The sequence below is a fragment of the Macrobrachium rosenbergii genome, chromosome 16 (assembly GCF_040412425.1).
Source record: "Macrobrachium rosenbergii isolate ZJJX-2024 chromosome 16, ASM4041242v1, whole genome shotgun sequence".
In the NCBI taxonomy this organism is placed as follows: domain Eukaryota; kingdom Metazoa; phylum Arthropoda; class Malacostraca; order Decapoda; family Palaemonidae; genus Macrobrachium; species Macrobrachium rosenbergii.
In genome coordinates, this window is record NC_089756.1 from 64,213,656 (window position 1) to 64,228,396 (window position 14,741).

The 14,741-nt window shown below is 35.8% G+C and overlaps 1 protein-coding gene across 3 annotated transcripts in view; it reads left to right on the forward strand.

The window, feature by feature from the left end:
• LOC136847480 (transmembrane protein 8B-like) overlaps positions 1-5,588 on the forward strand; it is a 910,690-nt gene extending 905,102 nt beyond the window's left edge. For all 3 annotated transcript variants that reach the window (XM_067119223.1, XM_067119225.1, XM_067119224.1), the window contains one exon: positions 1,690-5,588. In XM_067119223.1, coding sequence (XP_066975324.1) covers positions 1,690-1,938 — 249 coding nt within the window. In that variant the 3' untranslated portion in view covers positions 1,939-5,588. The remainder of the gene's footprint in view (positions 1-1,689) is intronic.
• Positions 5,589-14,741: the final 9,153 nt, after the last annotated feature.

Consider the following 14,741-nt stretch of genomic DNA (forward strand, 5'->3'; position numbering starts at 1 on the left):
CAGTTGTTTCTCTGGCTGCACTAACCTACCGTTCTCATTCAATGTGGTAGTCAGCTAACTTTAACAGTAGGTAAGATTCATTCCAAATAATGAACATTTTTATGATAAAATTAATTATTTGGATACTTACCTACTGTTAAAGTGGAAATCCTCCCAGCCTCCCCACATCTTAGTGGGTGGTCGTGAAGAATTATAACCAGAACGTAAACATTCCAATGCCACCTGCTGGGAAACAGGTGATTACAGAGACAGTCCTAACGCATTAGCCAAGCGTTATTTAATTTTATTTTGAATGACGATTGCACCAAATGGCACGAAGATGTAAACTAACTTTAACAGTACGTAAGTATCAAATAATTGATTTTATCATAAAAATTTTCATATTGTTATTAATGACTGTTAAGTTAAAGTGTGTGTGCAAGATGGTCTGTGAATAGTGCAGTGTATACGTTTGTCTGGGAGGTTATACTTGTATATTGATGAGCCTTCTGTACAGGTGAGTAAAATGGCTGGTACTACTGGATGCTTCTACAGCCTTGATATGTTTGTCATATCCATATAGGAATTTTTTTATCTAAGGGGATGTATGCTCTGCCCATACATTACTTACTAGTTGGGTTTTGTCAGGACTTCCCACTGGCTATCAAATTTGATTTGGGTGCAATATTATGTCTGGTAAGTGTCTGAGTATCAAATCACAAGTAGTCCTTCAAGACTACAGTGGATGCATTGCTGCAGCATTAAGGGCATAAAAGATCAATGTATGGCATGTTGCATAAAGTAATATTTCAGTTAAGAAAAGTGACCTAACTGCATGCAGTGAAGTTGAGATTAGGTGTTTATTTTTGGACATAACTTTGCTGTTGGTGTCTAATAGGATTTTTACAAGTGTCATATAGGGTGTCATCGCAGCTGAAGAGTTGTACTTCCAAATTGGCCTCTACTGTTTGAAATTCTTTGGCTAGGGTTCTTATGAATCATGTCTCCCCATGATCGTCCTTTAATTACTTTTTCATGTTTTTTTCTGTTTTTACTGCTTTTTCTTTATCTCTTCTTCAGTGGTGTGAGGACATGGTGTCAGGTAAGACCATACTCTTTCCTTGCTCAGTACAATATTTCCATGTCCTATCAAAAGGTTTTTGAATATCACAGAAAATTGCAACAATTGTTGGTTTGCATTCTAATCTTTTTGGTAGAATTGTTATGCCAAGATCTAAAGTGGGTGAAAGTGTGGAGACTAGATTTTTTGATACACCAGTTTATTAGTGGAAAGTGTTCATTGGAGGTCAAACCTAACTTTATAGCTGTATATCAGCTTTGTGATTGTGTAATGCATGATAGCATAGTTACCATAAAAAATATACTGTACCTTTATATTTTCAAGTACTGTACTGTACTTAATATTTGTGACCATTTTCATATGACTTTGGCTCTTGCTTATGTGAGACTAACGAACAAGCATTAAGTATAGCATTGTGATATCTAACCAAAGAAGAGAAATAGTGGATTTTGTTTCCATGTTGTTTTCAATCAATGTTTTTTATTTATTTTCCAATTTCACAATAGAGTACTATAATAATGAATTCCCCTTTGTTAATATATCAAACCTACTACAAGTCTTTCACCTGTTTAATGTGCTTATATCTTGCCTTTTTAGATGGACTTTGCTAAGACAACATTCTCTTGCAGTATGTACACAGCGCTTGGCATGTTGCCATCGCACTTTCACTCGTCTTCCTGCTTCCGTCCGGCGATCCTCGACTTACAGGTATCAGTAACCTGTGCTCAACAGTGCAGCCTCAGAGTCCTATGAACAATAGCGATGCTGAATTAATTGATGTAGGATTAACAGCTGTAGACTACACAGCACACTCTCCTGTATTTAACGTGACTTCAGATGTGGCTTTTCTTCTTGACAGTGATGATGATGCCTATTAAATGTCCTTATTCCGAAGATAATCCTTTGAAGGTAAAGTATGAAGGGCAAATATTTTCGTAGCATTGTTTCTCAAAAATAGCTACAACAAAAGTCTGTAGTCTGACTCAAATAATTTTGCATTGTAGGTAATGTTATTCCTTTTGTTATTGGCGAATAATGTCTAAGGTTTCTCCTTTATTGTTTTGATGTAAGGCTCAGGTGTAATAGATATTCATAAGTATAGAAGATATAAATGGTGCTCGTATGTGCTGTACAAATAGCACTTTAGTTTTTCTCATGCTTGATATGTATACGGTATTTCATCATTTTAAGTACTTGTTCATTATCTTACTGATTTTTGTGTAAATGTTCTAATGCTTCTGTGGTTTTATCCTTATTATTCACTCAAGACTCCCTGAATCCTGGATTTGTTAGATCATGTCACAAAAAGTATAGTCCTTTGTACATCGGTGGTAGAATTGACAATACTTGTAAATTTTGACTCATGGTTCATCCCACTGTACAGGATATTACAGTGCTTAATAGCTGTTAACATTAGTCTTAATGACTTTTTATCGTATTTGATCATGAAAATCAGTAATTTTTAAGGATACAAAAGGCAGAGAGCTTTCATGCTCGTAGCTTTCATGATAAGGATCAAAAAGATGTTATAGCTAATATGATTAATACTTGAAGATTACTTTAGCTATGCCAAAGTGTAATTTATGGGGCAGTTAAACAGTCACATTATCATGCTGTACATAGGACATTTTCATTACTCGTAAGATACATTTCATGCGTTGATTCATGGACTGAGAATTTTAATTAACTTTAGATTTGCTGGTAAAAAGTCACTGATGTGTGGTGTTTCTTACTTTTAGACTAATATAATTCTGCATCTTGTTGTATATATAAGGAACTTGTTTTTAGTGAGTTTACCATTGTAAAATACTTGAAACAAAACTGCTCCCAAATGAATACCCAGGTTCTGCAACTGATTATGAGGCCAGCACACTTGTTTTGTGAATATGTGTTTTGAGGCTGGTTTGGCTTTCAATGTGTTTTCTTTGATGGGCAATTTGAATGCATCATAAGAAGTTATACTGTATTTCATAGTCAATGATGTGATGTAACTGACATGTGTACCTGTCGGGTGTGTTTTTTTTGTAAAACAGTGATATGTTTGCTGAACTGTGATAGAATTATTTCATATATTTATAAATTTAATTTTACAAATATATTTTAGCTGAAACAGCATTTTTAATAGCTTTATTAGCTTGGTTCCTTCTACTCTAAATTTTTTTTATGAAGCCCACCTCTTTGATTTGAACTTGTTTGACAGTACCACATTAATAGCTAAAAAATTGATATCATGGTTAAAGCAGTCATTAATTATATAGTATTGGTATCCAGAAGTTCAGGAGTCAATTTCTAAAATTGTTAAAAAGTAAGTATTAAGCCTACATGTAAGAGGTAGTAACCAGTTCCAGTATGGAACCGCTGCTGACCTAGATTTTTATACCACTGAAATGGGTAATCATGATTCATTGACAAATTTTTGGTAATATTCTTTTAACATTCAAGATATGATTAATATGAAATTTTATTTCTTGGAAAAGCTTGGTAAAGGTTGTCATCTTACAGAGGTTGGTATCCTTTATTCATACTTTCAAATATGATGCAAACTTTGGTATTAGGCTACAGATAACAGTTAGTATTATAGAACATATATTCATTTTGTATGTCACTGTTAATTATAAAGTATGATACATTATTTTCCAGCTAGATAATGTCTGAAATAAATTCCTGATTTAACAATTGAAGGTTATCTTTGTGGATAGTGAAGTTCTGAGTCCTTGGCTGAAATAATGAATAATGTTATATTGTTGGTCATAAAGCTAGACAATGGCAGAAGAAAGTTAGGTCGTTACTTGTCCTAATTTGATGTACTGTATAATCCCACAGAGAATGCTGTTACATTGTTAAAAATAGAATTTGTTTTTGGAATAGAGGATTCAGGTCTCTTGTCAGTTTAAATGAGTTAGCCTATCAAAAGAAGAGGAGTGGAATAATTCGCTTGCATCTCTGGGCACAGAGGTGTGGTCATTATCTGATATACTGTACATTGAATATGAATGGGTTTTGTGGCCATTTTTGATGTTTTTCCGAAACTACAGTCTTTTCCTTAATTACAAATACTGTAGGTACTTGTGTTTACGGCTTTGAGTCCATTTGTTCATTCTAGTCACCAGGTTTAATATTTCTTTCTACATTCCACTAACTAATATTCTGTTATGAAGTGTATTGCAATAACAGCCCTTTCAAGGTTGAGGTCTCTGCTAAATACATTTTTTAAGAACAAAATTTACAGAATTCATCTTCATTCTGGATTTGAAAATTGGCTTTTCAAAGTTATTGTCATTATTGAATAGTAAATTAATGAGCCATTAAGTACAGAGTGCAAAATCTAGAATATTGAAATGTAGCAGATGAAAGTGAAATATCTTGGTACTTTAAGAAAATTCCTTTGTTCTATAAAGCTTGTAGTTATATAGTATTTTTTACTTTTTTTGGTAATATTCTACAATAACATTATCGTAGATTAGATATCTTTACGGTTGATATTGGCCATTAATAAACTTAGCAGTGCATAGTACTGATAATGATGGTGATCTGTTGCTGAAATTTGAGTGATCCTTGAGGTTAGCCATCTTGCTGTTTTCTTATTGCAAAAAGAGTTTTATGAAAGCTTAATCTGAATTTTGTTGTTTATTCATTACATTCTCAGAGTTGTAATGAAAGATAAAGTATTATTTAATTATAAAATGCAGTGCAGTAGTTTAGTTTTATTTTAAAGATAAGGGTTCATGTTTGACTGAGAATTTTGTTAAATTTATATGTCTGCCCATCTTTTTTGAATCATGATTTGTAGGGTATACCTCATTTTTGGCCACATAAGACTCACAGACATATTAGATGTCTAAAATTATGCCAAGAATATTTTGAGGGAAAAAAATACCTCGGTTTATGTTCTTTAACACTCTATAATCAGCAAACAGCAGATGACACAACTCTTCATGGTGGTCAAAATGTAGCTCCTTGATTTCTTTTGAATATTTTTTATGTTTCACATTATTGTATTTTGCATCCTATTATATTTCATTTTGTTTTTATGAAGAAGTACCCTGCATGGAGTTTTTATGCATTGTATCCATTTATAAAACTGTATTTAATTTTTCATAGAACAGTACCTTGAAAGGGATTTTATACTCTGAATCCATATTTTTTCATAAAGGAATGTATCCCCTGTATGTAGGTTACCACTTACAGTGCATCTCATGTGACAAACTTGTAGATGGTACTAAAGGTTCTTTGAAGTGTCCCTTCAGCCAACTCCAACTACATTGCTTTGTTTCTTGTTTTTCATCTGTTCCATACAATTTCTTCCTATTTAGCTGTCCAACTTCTTTAACTTTGTCTTGTACCAGTTTTCACTTCTCATTTAACAAGTCTATCAAGCAAGTTCTGTGAGTCTAGAAATTTGATTTGTTGGCTATGTTAAACTAATTTATAAAAGTATTACAAAGTAGCAAGCTATATTTAGTTAATTTTTGTCAATCAGTTATTATGTATGTCACTTTTAATTAATTCTTAAAATGTTATACATGAAGTATTTTATTTTTTTACCTTCATTACAAACAATCATATACCTGTACAGTAGCTTTATTCAGTTTAAAATTCTTGTGAGGAGAGCAGCCTGTTGAAATTCGATGGAAATGAGAATAAAACACTACATTTTGACTTTTTTGTATCTTCATATAGTATTTGACAATCTGAATTCAGTGTATTTCATCAGCATTCAATTTAGTTTGTAGTCATAAGTGATGTCCCACTCCTACCCCTTCAAACTAGGCTATATGATGTGTTTATGGTCATTACTTTATACAGTTTTGTATATTAAAAACATTCTCATAACTTTTTTTTTAAAAGGGCCATCAAAATTGATGATAGCTCATCTTTCTCCTTTATTGATGCTACTTCCAGTTACACCAAAGAAATATGTTGAATATATTAGGAGTGAGAAATGAAAATATGTTGAATATATGTGAGAAAAATTTTTACTCATATATCTAACAAAGTCAAAAGAGAGTTGGTATATAAATATATAAATAGCTGAAGTTGTACTTTATACTATGAATAATTATTTCATTTGAAGAATTAGAATTTGTTTTTTACTCTTGTAATAGTTCAGCTCCAGGTCAAGGAAACATCAGTTTTGAAATTATCAAACATCCAGCTCCCATGCATAAAAGCCATTGCCCCAATTCTACAATCATCTTTGGTTAGAAATTGTTCCCAAAGAATGCTAGCCATTGCACCAATAACAATACCAAGGAAAGCACCTATTGGTTCATCAAATGTTAGATCACTATGTTGTCTATGCAACTTGATGTGAAAAAATGAGAAAATCAAGAGTAACACTGCAGTACTGATAAATATGCACATAAATATAGTTACCACAGTCCTTATGGATCAAGAATAATACTACAGTACAGGTACTAATAAATATGTACATATATCAAGTTGCCACAGCCCTTATGCATCACAGGAAAATATCTTTCCTTGACCCTTGTGTCAGTTGGAAGATGATATTCATAAAGAATTAGGGTGCAGGCAAGTAACTATTGCCATTTTCTTTTGGCCTTAAAACAGTACAGTACATATTACCACTAGGACATGTGCTATTTTAAAAATTATGTATAGTAATAGTTTTCATGGCCACTTGCTTTAGTTCATAAAAAATGTCCTATCTGATTTCATATCTCTTGGTCTTTTATGCATTTGTTCATCCCTCTCAAGTGAAGATTAGTAATCCCCAAGCATCCACTATTTCCACAAGTTAACTAGTGCCTCCTCAGGATATTGCCCCAGTGTTTGAATTGGGGTTGTATTTAGAGTTTCTTAAATGCAAAGCTAGTGATACTGGGAAATTCAACCAGTTAAAGAGGTAATAGCAGAAAAATTGTTCCATGGGATGGCAACATATGTCAGACAGTTCTCTGCCTTTTATGAGGACTTGTCAAAATCAACTCCTAGACGTTACTACAAATAGTACTGAACTATTTACAGCAAGTAAAGGATGGTATAGACTCAGACATCAATATGGGGCCAAAAATATAAAAATGACAGAAAAGCAGTGTCTGCCAATGAAGAAGCCACTGTCAAAATTTTTTGGCAGAAATGAAAAAATTGATTGAGAAGAATGGATATCTTCCAAAGTAGGTATTTAATTATGACAAGACAGGATTGCTCTGGAAGATTCTAATGGAACATACATATAGTATTGTAATGATCAACTCTCCACTACAGTATTTATTATAACAAGAGATTAACTTTCAATGCTCACCTTACCTGCAACCAAGTCCATAATGGGTGGAAACGTTCATGCAACTACTGCAGAATGTGAAAAATGATTCAAGGGGGACAAACAAACACCACAAAAAACCACTTAATATTTAATACATCAGTTTCAGACAGAAATAACACCTGAACCTCTTAGACACAAAAAATTAAATGAACCATAAATACCCTTACACATGAATCTCAAAAAGCCACTTACACTATTGAAGAAAGAAAGCAACACATCTATACTGAGAAAGGGGTCCAAATAGAAGGAGAGGGTCAAAAGAAGCAGAATATCCTAATATTTGCACTTTAACTTAATAATAAATAAAGAATTAAAAATTCAAAGGTCTCTCAAAGGCTTTAAGTTACCCTCCATGTCTGAAGCTATCCCTGGTAGGCAGGGATAATAGGGCCCAACAGGCAAAAACAGCGCCAAATACTCCTTTCTCAATTAGCCAACGACTTCAGTAGGTATTATGCCTCTTACCAGATAACAGAGGGTACCCTCTGGCAGTTACTGAGCCAGAGGCGAAGATGGATGCAAAGCAAAACATCCACATATATGGAAGGACAGCCTAATCAATAATGCTTGCAGCAGTCCACAATGGCAGGTGATCTGAAGTCAATAGCAGCAGGCCAAAGCAGCAGCAAATAATTGAAACGCCTCGAGGTGATGGCTCAGAAACAGACTGGCTTCTTACTGTGAGGAAGCATGGGAGGAATGCTTGTCAGCAGGCAGGGCAAAGGCATCATCAAACCAGAAAAAGAGAAAACAATTGTAATAAGAACAGAAGGGCCTGTGGGGAGAATACTGGAGACCTTATTAAACTCTTCCCAAATGGCTTAACACTAAAATAATTACAGAAAATTAATAAATTAATGCTCTAATTCAAGAAAAAAAGATAAGCATACTGACAGTATATAAAAACGTGCTTGGCAGACTGAAGGGTTCAGGGCATGGAAGGACAGGCTGATATTGGCACTATGTGGTAGTGCTGCCAGTCATATAATCATACCAAATGATGTTCTTCAGGCTAACAACCCATGCTCTTTAAATAAAGAGGTGAAGTACCATCTGCTTGTTCTCAGGCAACATAGTGGTAAGGCACTGGTCATTACCTTCGTGTTTGTGGAATGCTCAACCTTTGTTTTCCCCCCAAAGTAAAAAGTAGAGACAGGAAATGTTACCTTTCAAAGTTCTCCTTACTGTAGGCAATACACCTGGTCATCCAGAAATCATTAAATAAGGAGGTGAAAAATGTTGACCTTTTATTTTTACTTGTCAACATGACATCAAAGTATAATTTGGAGCATGAAGAGTATGAACTCTTGCCAGGTGTTTTACCATATCCAATGAGCCCTTGATACTGATCTTAAACTACATATTATGCAGTGCAGGAAGGCATTCATTATTGCAGATGCAGTTACCTTTGCCAAATATACAGTGGATGATTTGAAACTGGAAACAATCAAAACATGATGCAAGCTTTGGGTTAGTTATAAAAGACTTCAAAGGTTTCCCTAAGATTAAGGAAAAAATAAATTACTTTCAGGGAGCAAAAGAAGTTGGCAGAGAAGGATTTATGGATATGATAAATGAGGAAATAGAGAAACAGTGAAAGCCATAATGATGTTTTACCAAATGAGGAAATTAGAAGTACATATAAAACAAACAAAGGCAAAAATGAAGAAAAAGCATTTTGACATTAGAGAAACTTACAACAGTTTTAGTGCTGCACATGTTCTGAAGAACAAAACTTATGGATTGTGATCCTTGTATATACAACTTTCTGCTCAGATAAAAAGGGAAAGAAGTGGTTATCTATCACAATGTTCCTTGTAAGGGAACTTTGTAAAAAAGAAAGTGTTGACCTGAACAGCCCCTGACATCCTGGAAGAAACTCTGTTCATGTTATCTGCTTTTGACAGCCCAGAAGGAGTCTTATTGACATTCCAAAAGAAATTCCATCAAATTCAACTTCCTCATAGGTATGTGTCCACGTTTACCCAAAGCAGATGACTCCTCTGGCATATCTTTGAAAGATTAATTTCCCAACAATGTCCATCACAGCACTTGTCGTCATTAACTTTTGTTTCATGTCATCAGCATCATCATCATCACTTTTAAGCACAAGAAGAGGGGGGGGAGGAGGAGAGTGAGGATGATGAGTACTCGGAGCACATTTTTCATTTTCAGTGAGAGAAAGAGAGACAGCGAGTGTGTGTTTGCTGGTGTTAGATATGGTGGTTTTTCATTATTATTAATATTATAAAAGTGCTGTAGTATTGTACAATATATCCAATTTTTTATGATGAAGAAGAGAAGTTATATGTTATCTCTGTAGAGTATGATATGGGGTGTGTTATCTTTCCAAATTCATGCTTACATAAGGGGCATGGAACTAATTCCTCTAATATATAGAAAATGGTGCTTTGTCTTGAAAATTCCATAGTTCTATTAATTCAGTTTCTTTATTCTACAGTTCATATGGAATTGGTATGAATATTCTGTTGGATATCTACTCACAGTGGCATTAAGGAAAATGAAGATGATTTCAAATAATGCTTGATTGAAGTAATACATCCTATTTGCAAAGTGGTCATGGTAATCTAACCCATGGATATCTGATGAATAATGGGCATAACGATTCCCTGAGTGCAGAACATTGCTTAAAATGATCTGTGTACAGGTTTACAATTCCTTATCTGAGATTCTAAAAACTGAAATTTTTTATAGCGTAGCTGCTGTGAGTCTTCAAAGGAGTTACTTTTGTGGGTCCTTAGAGGGCTCCATATAGACTAACCAATAACCAATTTCAAAGAATTCTCTTAGTTGATCTCAGCCAGTATATAGTGCACATTGACACTGACAGAGTATAGGACTCAAGGCAAGAGGGCTCTTTCTCTTGTCTACGGCGATACCTAGATTCAGTTCTTATTCCCAACCTGCAGATGTGGCAACCGTGCATCACATGTCGTCCACGGTTGTGGCAACTTTGCACTCTGCGTGAGACCGTTTACTCATTACGGTACACTCTTTGGTGTAAAAGTCATAGGAAGTGTCGTTACATTTGACTACAAGCTCCTTATTCTCTACTTAATCATCATGGAAGTACCAAACTCAGAGGAAAGTTAAGTGCATAGTTGAAGTCCCAGTGAAAAGTTTAGCTTTTAAATAATTTCTTAGCTGGTAGCTTAATTCATGAAAGTCGGAAACCGGAACCGATAACGATGTCATGTCTCCCACAAGGCAAGAATTAGGTTTGGTGTGAGTGTTAGGTGGTGCATTCTTAAGTTAGCCAACAAACAATGTTTAATTATATTGAAGTAATAGTTTTTAAACTGTTGTTCTTAAAGATCATGGGTATATGATATTTTATGTTACTAGTTATCATGGGCTACTTAGTAGATATGCTAGGCTACTTCAATTTAGATAGTAATAGCCTAACTGTTCATTTAAGACCGCCAATAGTGGTGTCACGTACAGCCGTAACCAGGTTTTGATAGTGATCACCTTCCAAACCTTGGTATTGGATAAACCAATTGGTTCATTTTAGTACAGTGGACCTCTGCCTATTCGCGGTTCCAGATTCGCGGCTTCACCTACTAGCGGATTTTTCTGTGGAATGTATATACACATTATTTGCGGAAAATTCGCCTATTCATTTTATTTTTCATAGAGAAATATTCACTAATTACTGTATTTTCTTATAATTTTTGTGACTAAATGCATTTTTTGTGATAAAACTAATAAAATACTCAAGTATAAGAGGGGTTTCAAGTATTCGTGGATTTTAGCTACTGCGGGGTGTTATGGTACGCATCCCCCGCAAATATCGGGGGTCGACTGTGCTTTATTACTGAACTAAATAGCTTTTTGTGATAATGTTCCCCAATTATTATTAATATCAGGGAACTTGTATCAGATTATATGATGTTTTCCTGCACTGACCTACTTTTAGCAGATATTGCTCTCCTGATAGTGGCATCATTAGGAAAACTTTTATGATGTCTGTTTGCCTACGTGATTATTAAACTTTTACATTTTCATATAATGGGCATTAAAATTGTACTTAATTTATGTACCTAGCTTATTACAAATTTTCCTTTGGCAAAATATTTTCACTGAAGTACTTTCTTATGTAGCCAATAGCTTTACCTGTGACTTGTGAGTACCCAAGGCCTGGTAAACAAATTAGATTTACAGTATACAGTTAGCCTGAATGGCTTAACATTCTAGATTTACTTTTCAAGCAAAAAATTACATAGAGATTATTTCAGGCAAAAAATTACATAGAGATTATATAATTTATTACATAAGTACTATCCTAGTAGAAAAAACTCAGCTACTCAACAGTTTTGGGACCTGAGTATTAGGGCTAACAGTATACAGTACAGCAATATGGCTACATAATTATGCCAAAATTAATTTATTAATTGTGTTTGAATTAATATAAATATCTAGCACATCTAACATTTTATGAGAATAAATCATAACATTATATTACAAATACACACTTATGACCAAGTTAGCCTGAAATATTGAGTGTACTATCTATAAGTGATTATGGATCGTTATTACCAAGTAATTTCTAATAACTTATTTTTTATATCACTGCAGGGCTGCTATGCAAGACCCACAAATTAAGTGTTCCACAGCAAATTGCTCGGTTCGCTTTTCACCAGTGGGTATGGCCCATACCACCTGCCATGAACATAGCCCTTGTAGAAATAAAAGGGAATATGATTGGTTGCCAGATATGTGTGAGATTTGTAATGTGCACCTGGCAACAGATTTTAAGAATGAAACAGCTCGCTTTAAGCTGTCCTGTTAGGTCCTAGGTTTTGGTAAGGGTGCACCTTTCCAGCAAAACTCCAGCACAGTGTATTTCCCTCCATTTCCGAGCAGAACCTATGTTTGGGCCAAAACCCTAAAGCATCAGTTCCTAGCACTTCCCAGGTCAGCTCCGCTGATGGAGAAGAGGAGTCTTTACTTGGGGGAAATGTCCCTTTTATTGGACATGAGTGGATATTGCCACTGAAACGACCCTGCTGAAAACAGAAGGACCAGGGACACAGCCTTCAGCTGTACATGATAGAGATACCTCAAAAGGAAATATATTTACCATGCAGCTATCAGACACTGAAGGGGATTCTGTAGGATCCACCTAACCCTGTCTGAAGTCTATGTCTTCTGAGGGGTATAGTAATTCACCCAGGACTTCTGCTCTTTGGTTGCCAGGCAGTCGCAGTATGGCTACCAGGGAACAATCAGATTGTGCAAGCTCCCCTAACAGGGAAATACCGTTTGCTGCATTTACTGACTTCCAAAAGGAAATTATAAGCAGTATCAAGGATGTCCTTGATACTGAACATCAATACATGAGAGACATTATTCATGATTCCAAATAGGAAATCAGGTCAGTCCTGGACACTGAATTAGATGCCAGGTGTAAGAATTTCTCACCCTTTAACTGAAAGATTAAAGTGGCTGCACAGTCTGCCTAGGCAGAGTTTGGTGTCAGAGCTTGACTGGTAGCAATGATATGGCCAGTTCGGGCTGCAAAACTTCAAGTCAAAAGATAGTAGGGGATCCAGTAACTGTCCCTAATGATACTGATAATCCTTGGCGTGACGCCTCAGTGTGTACCTTTTCTCCTGATGGTAAATGCCTTATTAATGAAAGGAAAACTATGATTGAAGTTGAACATGTAGAATTTCGAGACAGAGCAGCGTTTCCTAATACAGAATGGCGCCTGGTCCCTACTTCAGTAGGTACTGAGAAACTGCCAAAGGAGATGGTTATCCTACCTACGAATATAGCATTGAAAGTTATAGAAGAACCAGGTTAATGGACAATGGAGTTCTACATCTATTTTGGATAAGACCCAGTATGCTCACCGGGTAACCCCAGCCTTCTGTCCCTTCACCTTTAAAATAATTATCCATGTGAAGGCAGGGTTTCAGAATTTTGTGGTAACTGGGAAACAAGAGCCAATGGCAGAATTAAAGCCATTTGCCTCTATTATCTTGGTGTCTGATAATTCTACTAAGGAATGGGCAACACTTACCCTTCCTTTTGAAAGGAAAAAGCTCCCTCTGGACATTGCTACTCAACAGTTTGGGACCCCTATGATAAGAGTCTCAGAGGGGACAGCCTTGGGTGAATTTCATGCCAGGCTCCACCTCTGTAGTATCATGACCTCTACTACTTAGCTGGAAGTTGACATTAGAGGGCTTCCAGAATCTTCCAAAATAATTTTTGCTGTTGTGGCCAAATCACTTATGCAGACTCTATGATTTTCTAGTGTAGCAGAAAGGCCTGGATGGAAACATTGGAGGGCTCCAATATGTCACTTCCCAATGTAACCTCCTTATTACATTCTAACCCCACCTGTAAGGACCTTTTTGAGGAGTCTGTTGTGGCTCAACCCTATGACAGAGCCCGACAGCAGAACTGTACAATATATGCTCTCCTTGGAAAAGGGAAATCTGTGAAGCAAAGGACTCGAGATTTTCCTTTTCCTAAACCAAAGAAGGTCCACTCTGACTCAGGGTCATATAAGCCTCCAGTCACCCCTAAATGATTCTCTCAAAAACAGAAGGGACAATGGCAGCAAAAGTCCCTTTTGAAGCGTCCAAAGACACTCTTACCGGGGAAAGTGAAAAGCAACTCCAAAGGCAAAGGAAGAGGTGGAGCCTGGTAGGGTCCGATTTTCCTACACCCTAGCACAAACAAATCACTCACTCTACTACATAGGCTGAGAATATTTTAGTGTCCCTTTGGAAAAAGGCAGACCCCACTCCTTTCCTAGGTCGCATGACATCCGGAAAGTAAGTACATCATTAGCTTTCTTCAGAAATGTTTCTTTCGAGTAAGTCTCCAAGTTTACAGGGTGGTCATGAGAAACAGCATTCTTAAAAAATTGCTGCCATGAGCTCGAACAAATTTGACTACACTGTGTATCAGTTGGTAGTATGGTGAGTCCTGACCCCATAGGCGCTATGGTGGAAAACCAGGGGTCTTCTTGATGCGGTGGATATGATAAGATATCGCTGGGAAAGGTGCTACAATAGCACAACCAAACTCAGCATATTTAGGTAAGTCACTTTAGAACTACATCCTAATATTTATAAGTTCGTGTTTAGTTTCATGTTCTTTGCTGCCAAACCCTTTGGGTATCTGGAATAAAGAATGTGGTTGATAACTTGTGGCTTAACTGTGGACCAAAAATTTTATCTGGGTTGTTGGGATTGAAATTTAAGAGTTAAAGCCATTTCACCACCTGTCAATTTCTTCGGCAAGCTCCTTTGAGGAACAGTGGCTGTGCTATCAAAAAACAGGTTTTGACGTAGTAAAAACCTATTTTTGGTAGCCGCTGTGATTCGTAAAACCCACCCACTTTCCTTGATGAAA